General features: G+C 38.9%; 1 protein-coding gene across 1 annotated transcript in view; it reads left to right on the forward strand.

Annotated features, from left to right (window-relative positions):
* The window catches only part of LOC104950639 (filamin-A-like), a gene marked incomplete at its 5' end in the record, with an annotated part of 10,161 nt that extends 5,983 nt beyond the window's left edge, over nucleotides 1-4,178 (forward strand). The window contains 4 exons of the mRNA XM_010777185.1: nucleotides 836-1,012; nucleotides 1,100-1,318; nucleotides 1,429-1,626; nucleotides 2,727-4,178. Coding sequence (XP_010775487.1) covers nucleotides 836-1,012; nucleotides 1,100-1,318; nucleotides 1,429-1,626; nucleotides 2,727-2,911 — 779 coding nt within the window. The remainder of the gene's footprint in view (nucleotides 1-835; nucleotides 1,013-1,099; nucleotides 1,319-1,428; nucleotides 1,627-2,726) is intronic.
* Between the last annotated feature and the right edge of the window lie 5,792 nt (nucleotides 4,179-9,970).

The raw sequence follows: 9,970 nt of genomic DNA on the forward strand, positions 1-9,970 counted from the left end.
CACGGTCAAATATGTTCATCTTGCTGTAGTTGTAGCCCCCTTGCCAGCGATTCTCTCTCTAGTTTAGCATACTCAGCCCGACTCAGCCTGGTTGTTGGCCCGCTAAGAACCTCGATTTTATGGGGCCAGAAAAACTGTGAAATAGTAACCGCTAGCCGGTANCGGTATCAGTATGTTGTTACTTCGTCCTCATTTTGAAACGTGTATTACAATTAAATCACGGTCAAATATGATCATCTTGTTGTAGTTGTAGCCCCCTTGCCAGCGATTCTCTCTCTCTAGTTTAGCATACTGAGCCTGGTTGTTGGCCCGCTAAGAACCTCGATTTTATGGGGCCAGAAAAACTGTGAAATAGTAACCGCTAGCCGGTACTACGCCTAGTGGAAACGCAACCAAAAACGGGCCAAGCACGGCACGCTTAAACCGCGCTCCGCGCTGTAGTGGAAATGCGCCATAACATGGCCCCTGCATACATCAGGGACTGCCTTTCATGTTATTATAACCCTAAAAGGTCACACTCAGATCTTCCAATGCCTTTACCTAAATTGTTTCACAAGAAATATCCTTGAAAAGTAAAAACATTTTTTTTATTTTTGGCACATTTTTTATTGTTTATGGTTTCGGATCTAACTCTTCCTTTTTTGTTTTCATAACTTTTATTTAACGATGTTTCTTACTCTTTATGTTTACTCATTGTTATTTTTTGTATGTATCATGTCTTGCTTTGTAAAGCACTTGGGCTGCATCTCGCATTAAAGGTGTAAATAAAGTTATTATTAATAATATAAAGGCAGATTTCAGGGAGAATATCATGTGTCTCACCTCTCTCCTCTAGACAAGTACGCAGTCCGCTTCATCCCCAGAGAGAACGGCCTCTATCTAATTGATGTGAAGTTCAATGGCAGTCACATCCCCGGCAGTCCGTTTAAGATCCGGGTCGGAGAGACGGGCCAGGCCGGAGACCCTGGCATGGTGTCGGCTTACGGAGCAGGACTGGAGGGAGGCACCACAGGTAACACACTGCCCCTCATTACACAACACAACACTAAACCTCCTGTTGTCCCCATAGTCACCTCCACCCCCCCTGCTCTGTCTCCAGGAACGGCATGTGAATTTGTGGTGAATACAAGCAAGGCGGGCCCCGGAGCGTTGGCTGTGACAATCGACGGGCCCTCCAAGGTGAAGATGGATTGTGTGGAGTGCCCCGAGGGCTACAGGGTCACATACACCCCCATGGCCCCTGGTAACTATCTAATTTCCATCAAATACGGCGGTCCTTACCACATCGGCGGAAGCCCCTTCAAAGCCAAGATCACCGGTGAGGAGTCTTTTCAATTTTTAGGCAAATTAATACATTTAAACCCTGCAAAAAAGATTTGAATTTAAATATCCCCGAAATGAACTTTCACTCCCCTCTCTGTCTTCCAGGTTCCAAGCTCGTGTCCAGCCACAGTATGCACGAAACCTCTTCAGTCATGGTGGACCCTCTGACCCGGGCCATCAGCTGTTCTCAGCCGGGGGCCCCCACCCAGTCAGACGCCAGCAAGGTGGTGGCCAAGGGCACGGGCCTGACCAAGGCCTACGTCGGCCAGAAAAACAGCTTCAGTGTCGACTGCAGCAAAGCAGGTGTGTGTGACTGTGTGGTTAACTAGTCATTTCATATGCTTTCCCCCCTCCCCAGGAATTATGTATTGGGACAGTGTTTGTGTCTCAATCCTGAGCACAGACTGGGAATGAAGGGCACATGCTAGTATTTGGATCAGATCATTTGTGGGTGGAATTTTTTCTTGATATCCCTGAATGCAGAAACAAAAGTGCCATTCAATTGACCCAAAGACAATGTTATGGGACTCAAATTGAAAAGGTACAAGCTTAGAGTTGATTTTTATGGTCAAAAGTTGATATGACCTCAAAAAACACAATGAGCCCCTTCTAAAAAATAATAATTATGACAATTATTTTAGACAAAATGTAAGCAAACCGCAACTTGCCTGGTTGGTGGAGGAATACATCCAGTAAGTCTAGTTTAAAGAAACAACATTGTTAAGCTGAGGGGAAATCATGAGATTATAGCGAACATGTGACTATATTTAGCCAACATATTTTCCCATCAAGACTCGAGGCACAAATAATATAAGGGAACAGTATCATGCTAACACAACGTTTAAAATGGTTTCAGTGTTTTAATTTATTTTCAGTCAGTATAGCGTTGAAGGAATTGGTAGTAAGACTTGGAAATTAGTTAGCATTTTAGCACTTATTTGGTTAACACAAGCTCAAGATACTTTCATGTTTTGTTCTTCAACATACAGTTTTTCAACAAAAATCCCACTAGTGAATATATGAAGCTTCTACTTGTCATAAAAACAGCAGTTGCTAACAAGTGGCTAAATGAGACTACTAAACGTCGTCACACGAGCATTAGCCAACTTTAGCTTAGTGGTGGTGTAACATTAGCTTTTTACTTTTGGCGATTGCATTAAGGCTTCATAAATCATTAAAGTTGTGTTAATATGTGGAGATTATCATGCTGAACTAAACATGTTACATTTTATAAACTGAGTTTATTTCTGGAAAATGTCTAAATCCTATGGAATAATCCCATTGTGTTTCGTGGAGTGAGCCCTTGCGTTGCTAACCTCCGGGTCGGCCTTTAACAATGTCACCATGCACTACTCAATACTAAGCTAATATTAATTAATTTATTTGTCTGTGTCCATCCACAGGGCGTAACATGCTCCTGGTTGGTGTGGACGGGCCCAAAGTCCCCTGTGAGGAGATCCTCGTGAAACATTTGGGCAGCCGCATGTACAACGTGAGCTACCAGCTGAAGGAGAAGGGAGAGTACATCCTGGTGGTGAAGTGGGGAGACGATCACATCCCCGGCAGCCCCTTCCACATTACTGTCTGAAAATCACAAATGTATACCACTGTTTAAAACAACTGAAATTCTATCTAGAGTCGAACCGATAATTGTTTACAAGTCCCTCCCATGTTACAAATTAAGATTTCTGGCTTTCTTGTGTGTCTTATCTTATTTTATAACCTTTTTACCAACTACAAAATAAACCCTCGCATCAGTTTACCCTCGGCCAGATCTCTGTTTTTCAACAAGTTTTAACATCATCACTGAAACCCAGTCCAGGATTTCCCAAAGTCTTTATGGTCATTTCTTGTTCTTCTGCCAATCACTTCATTAAATAAAGTGAGGGAGGGATTACAAAAAGATGCACCTTTTTTATATTATGGTCAGCCATACAATTGTGCCTTATGTTTTATTTTTTCCATTTTCAGTCATGGACACAAGTTGAAATTAGCAGATTAGTCTGAATTGTGTACAGTGATAGGATAGCTTAGCGTAGTGTAGCAGCAGTAGATTGTGAGCCCAGCGCTGGATGGAAGGTTACTGTTTACACTGGAGGAGCTACCCTTACACACATTAATAATGGATTCCCTATGAACAATGAGAGCACCTGAACCATAGTGTGTCAGAAGTAGGATTTGACATACCATGGCACACTTTGATCTAAGATCTTTAATTGTCAGATGAAACGCTCGGCACTGGTCCGGTCCACTTCAGCATGTGGTTTTCATGATGCTCTTCTACTAACCCCATCGTTTTACCTGCTGCTAGCGTGATCCAGTTTTAGGCACTGCTGTTCTTAAAGCCTTAATATGGATTAGAATAGAAAGTAACCTGCTTAGATTTAAGAAAAAGCCACATGTATGTGAACTAATTTAACTAAAGCTTACTCGTGGTTTATCTCACATGCTTTTTGTGTGTTTTAATGGGACACAACATGTGATCTGCATGTTCATTAAAAACGCTTTTGATACAGGAAGCCTCTGATTCAGATTAAGATCAACATGATGTGTTAGTGGTGGTTCACCTTCGAGTATGGAGTAAATTAAAAGGTTAAAAAGGGAAGTACTTAAAAAAGTTGTGTTTGACAGAATGGCTGAAGATGATGTGCCAAATGTCGTGAAAACTCGAAGACCAAAAAGAGCCACTCCCCCCACCCCCCCAAAAAACATCCGACCNNNTTATCTTTCCAGCTGGCTTTGTGCATAGTCTATCTTTCAGAACCAAAAAATGAATCTTGTCATAATAAATAAAAAAAGCTTTAAAAGTGTTTGTAAGACAGTATTTTCATACACAATAAAGTTGTCTAAGTATTTTTTTGTCAATGAAATGGCTGCGTTCTTTCTTTAACATTTCCATCAAAGCCCTATTCTGCTGATGTTCAGGTGTATATCAGTATGTTGTGTCTCTACTTTAAAGAGTCCTCCTGCTGATGTTCAGGTGTATATCTGTATGTAGTGTCTCTACTTTAAAGAGTCCTCCTGCTGATGTTCAGGTGTATATCAGTATGTAGTGTCTCTACTTTAAAGAGTCCTCTCCTGCTGATGTTCAGGTGTATATCAGTATGTAGTGTCTCTACTTTAAAGAGTCCTCTCCTGCTGATGTTCAGGTGTATATCAGTATGTAATGTCTCTACTGGGACATGTCTCCATGCTTTAATGTTCAAAAAGCTCTTTATTTTTCTCATACTGCCTGTGCTGCAGCACCTCTTTTCACCCTCGGTCTGAAACCAGAGCCCAGTATGCTCTGATTGGTTAGCTGGCCGTCTCTGTTATGATTGGTCAACCGCTTAGAGATTTCCCGACCCTTAGACTATCACGTACAATGTGTTGGAACACTAGCCAGTAACGTGTACAAAAACCTACAGGAAAGGCAGAACGATAAAAAGCAGAATAGGGCCCCTTTAAATAAATGAATTAATTTATTAAAATTCCAAATCATGCAAAACAGATGAATTATACATTTGAAAAAAGGTCCCATAGTAGTGTGTGAAACCTGTCATTTCTTAATCGTTCAGTGTTTCTCTCTGAATGTTCTCAACATTAACTGTGGTGAATCACAGAGTAAGAATGAGAGTAATGTGTGAATTACAACGTAAAGTCTGGAACCAGTCTGCAGCCAACGCCCTTCCTGGAAAACTCCAGCTCCTTATTAGGCCTGACTCTCCTCCTCCAGAGGCCGCTGCAGGAATCTGACCTGACACAGCAGAGTTCACAGCAATGTTTATTCTGAGCTTTGAGTAGGCGTGCCTTCTTTAGGCTGCCATAATATTGAATTGCATAACTTAGACCAACCTTCTTTACCCAAGAGTCTTTGTCTAAAAGCCACAGGAAGTACCTACATAGTGTATACTAAATTAACTATTCAACTACAGAGTAATTTCTCATGTCATTCTTGAACTGGTGTTTTTCGTAAAGATTAATAAAGAAATCTCTGTAAATGAGGTTGATACCGATTACAGCAATATTACATCATTCTCAGCAGCTGCTTTTATCCTAATACTTCCATCTATGGTCAGTTGCTGGTTTTGGATCATTCAAACGCCCCAGAATGATGCAGTGGCAGATTGTAAATGTCTGAGGGGTATAGGTCCAGGTGGAAAAAGAAAAAAAAAAAACTTTCAAAAGAGAAGGCATTATGTACAAACTGTTAAATTAATTGTTGAAACTTTCTGTTGATTTTAATATGAAATAGACATCCATAATTAATTATTACCGTTTAGAGGACATTACTTAACATTGCAATGTGGCTCTTCAACAACTAAAACAGTCATCAACTGTTTAAAAATATAGATGTCTAATTAAAAAAAGATAATGCCAAAGGTTTATCCCAACCACATACAGAGGTCTGGGTCTAGACCTGAATTTCCTAAAATCTTAGAAAAAAGCCTATGAGCCGCCTCTCAGTCAAGTTTAGTTTAGTTTATTGTGTTTGGTTTAGTTGTCAGGGACCATGTAAAAGAACATACATCTCCTGGGCAGGTCAACACAAAATACAGCATATAATTCCATAACAACATTGTATCACATTATAACAACATATTTCATACACATGCACTAAAATTAATACACTTCACATAAAAGGGCACTAAACAGGGCAATTTATCAGGTTTGTTCCAATGGAAGGGCACTGTGGATGGCACTATTCTCTAAAAGAAGGGCCCTTTGCGAAGTTTTATCCTCCACAGAATTATCCAAGAGGTCTGCTTTTTTGAATGGGGGGACTATAAATGTGTAGTTTTAACATAATTTGTATCATAAACATAAACTTTAAATCTGAAGAAACGCTGTCAGGCCTTTTTCACTTCTCAAAGAAGAAAAGCATGTGCTAGTAATCGTATTAACTTGGCTATGTTAGATTCAAGTGTGTTGCCAGTTTCATAGTGTGTGCCATGAACATTAACCACTAGTGAAGCAGCTAAATGGAACCCAGCCATTATTTCTTGTTTTATTTACATGGGTGGGGGAAGATATAAGTAAAAGTAGAACCAAAGTGACGGAATGCTCTTGTCCTGCAAAAAGGACAAAAGTATTAGCATCAAAATATACTTTTAGAATCAACATTAAAAGTACTCATTTTGCAGAATGGCCCATTTTCAGAATTATATATGGCCTACTCACAGCATTTCGTGTTGTAGTCACAAAATGTATCTATTGATTCGTGTCAACACGATTTCCCCCTTTTTTTCGTGTCACACAGAACGATTTTAAAAGCAATGTAAATAATAACAAATTAGAAGGAAAAAAATATTTAAAAAAAAAAGATTTCAGTATCCTGAGGCTCTGAGCCCCATTTCTTTTCCTCACGGACGGCAAAAAAAGTCAGACATTTTACAATTTAAAATAAAAACAATAATCGTGGCTTGATATTGAGTAAGAAAATGTTTTTATGTACAACACAGCTTCTGTTCTTCCAAGACCCGACCGGACAAAAAGACGTGGTGCAGGCACGAAACGTACTACCAATAGAAATACATTGCTTTTTTTTTTTAATAAAAGGGGGAAATCGTGTTGGTGAACACGAATCAATAGATTACATTAATTTCGTGACTATAACACGAAATGCCGTGAGACTGGGTTGGCCTACATGTTTTATATTGTAGTGATCACTAATTAATTAACATAATTCACTCATGGAACTACAGGTTGGGGGTATTGTTTATAAATAGTTGCTTTATTACTGCTGGAAAGCTTGTGAATTTACTCCAGGTGAAACTAAAGTCTAATTTAAGTGTTGATTATATTTCACATCATTAACCCAAATCTGTAAAGTAACTAAAGGTAGCCTATTAAATAAATTTAATGGGCTAAAAGTACACAATTTACCTCTGAATCTTAGTGAAGTAGAAGTACAAAGTGAGCATTAAATGGAAATACTCATGTAAAGTACAAGTACCTCAAACTTGAATACTTAAGAAAATTAGGCTACTTGAGTAAATGTACTTAGTTACTTTATACGGTATAGCCTACCGCTGCATGGGTTTCATACTTTGGCACTTTAAAAAGTCGTGAAAAAGACTGGTAGTAATCCATTAAATAGGCTTTAGCTCCACTCTGCGTATTTCGGTGCACTTGGATACCACATAATTATTCTGTGTAGAAGATAAAGAAGCAGTGGACTCTTTCCAGAAGGAAAATGCGCAGTTCCACCGAGGAGGAGGACGCTCGTAGTTCTGAAGGTGTGCCAAGAAACGTCCTCCGGATGTGCCGCAGCTACACCCACTCCCACTCCTGCTCCCTGCTCCACAGCAGCTGCTTTACACTCTTTTCAACTCGTTTGTCTTATCAAAGGTAAGACTTATACAATTACTTTAACGTTAAGCTTGAAGAACTATTTATTCCCCTTTGTAATCGCGTGCGTTTTAGACGCGTGCAAGATTTTTAAAAAAAAGCCGCGAAGTTTTATGTCGTTATCAGCTTTGAGAGGTTATGGCCAGACAGTGGCTGAGGTGTAGCAGGGAATAACAAAGGGCGGGACGGAGTAAGCTACTTCAAATGTTGCCTTCACTGTGGGCGCTGTGTCCGTCCACTCGGTTTCTGTTTCTGTTTGTTCCGGTGCTGTAATGTAACCAAGTACATTCACTCGAGTACTCTACTAAGTAAAACATTTTAATTGTATTTTTAGATGTTGCTACTTTATACTTTTACTTCACTACATTTTGTAGGAAAATGTTGTACTTCTTCCTCCACTACATTTATTTTACATAGCAGTGGTGGAAGAAGTAGTCAGAAGTCAGATATTTAACACAAGTAAAAGTGGAAATAATACAGTGGAAAAATACTCTGTTATAAGTAAAAGTCCTGCATAGAAAATCGTATCTTGGTAAAAGTATGCAAGTATGTGCATGAAAATATACATAAAGTACAAAGGCAAATTCGTAATTATTGTGTGTAATATCCAATTTTAGAATTATATATATATATTCATTTACTGAATTTTGATTATCCATGCATTAATGTGCATGTGTTAATTTCTGCTGGTAAAGGTGGAGCTAATTGAATGAATTTATATACTGCTGCTACCCATGTAGTGTAGACATGAATTCAAATAAACCCCACTTGGTGCTTAAAAATAATGTGAGTACTTCTTAGTAGTTAAATAATGTGAGTACTTCTTCCACCTCCCGTTTTCTACTTATCTGTTTCTACATATCTATCTGATCCTATATCTGTCCCTTGGTCTGTCTGCAGATGTCTTTGAGAGAGAAAAGTGATGAGGAGCTCAGCAAGTTGCTCTCTGAGTATGGCATCAAACATGGACCTATAGTCGGTAAGAAAGTTCCCACATTACTGACATAATGATGTTTAACTAGTGGTAAGTGTTGGAGGGAGAACTGTTATTATACCATTATGATAATTGTGATAGAGAAAAAAAGATGATGGCATACAGAAACAATGACAGCCTAAATGAGTTCACTGTACATTGCACAGACCAAAATAGTATTCACAGTTTTCACAGCAATGTTTAACATATTTTTCTAGTTGCTCATGTTTTTGCTTACCTTTTGAGTAATCATCTGTTTTATTCCCTAAACTACATCTAATTAAAGATTAGATATAATCAAACTGCTAATCCATATTCATAAAACACATATTCACTTGACTTTTTCACATGATGAAGCACTTTAATCAAAATTTGCGGTCGGATAATTCAAAGAATCAGCTCCTATCGTCTATCCCTATCGTCTATCCCTTGACCTCTGAGTGAAACGTCATGGGGTTAAGGGATAGTGGATAGGAGAATTCAAAAGGATTTAGGAGAAGAGACTGCGGTATTTTAGAGAATCCGACTGCACTTTCACTATCCAACGTGTTTAGGATGCGCCAGCGGACGTCATAAATGTGCGTCTGCTGCTGTGGGGAAACTATGGAAACTACAGTTTTCTATACAGCGGACTACAACATGGATGTTTAATAAGAAGGAGGGACTACTGTAAGCTCATCTAGAGACTCTGCACCGTGCTCTGATGCTGTTGCTTTATGCTTTATGAACGTGGACAACAGAGAAACATATTCTTCATGACCAAAGTTGGAATTTAAATAAAAAAGGAAAGTGAAACTTCTGCTCGTCACCCTCTCCCTCCGATCCACATTAATACAAATGATCCCAATACGTATGATTGTATGAAAATATCTTAAAATCAATACAAATGTATTTATTATAAACGTTAGTCCTTAACATCTATCACTGTGTATATCACCATTCAAACATATTTTAAAACGGTGTCAAAAACGTACCGAGACGTGGGAAATCACATATCTGTTCTGTCTAATATTAACCTGAGCTCTATAATATAGTTATTGTATTCTTAAACCACTACCCTATATATACACATATTAATATCTTATCTAATTGCCACAGATAAACTTTTTCCATGTATAAAAATTTTGTCTATACAACCAGGTCACGTGTTATTCCGTAAGGAACAAAGAAACTCCTTTGTGTAGAAGTAGTCATCGTAGTTACTACACGTAACTATGCGTTAAGTTTGCTGTCGCTCTTTTAAAGCTTGTGCAATCAAAAATGACTCGGGGGTGTTAGATGGTTATATATGCTAGTTGTATAAGTGGTTGACTCTCGGCGTCGCACGAACTCACCCGCGCAACA

Source organism: Notothenia coriiceps, unplaced genomic scaffold (assembly GCF_000735185.1).
Source record: "Notothenia coriiceps isolate Sejong01 unplaced genomic scaffold, NC01 NC01_scaffold00017855, whole genome shotgun sequence".
NCBI lineage: Eukaryota > Metazoa > Chordata > Actinopteri > Perciformes > Nototheniidae > Notothenia > Notothenia coriiceps.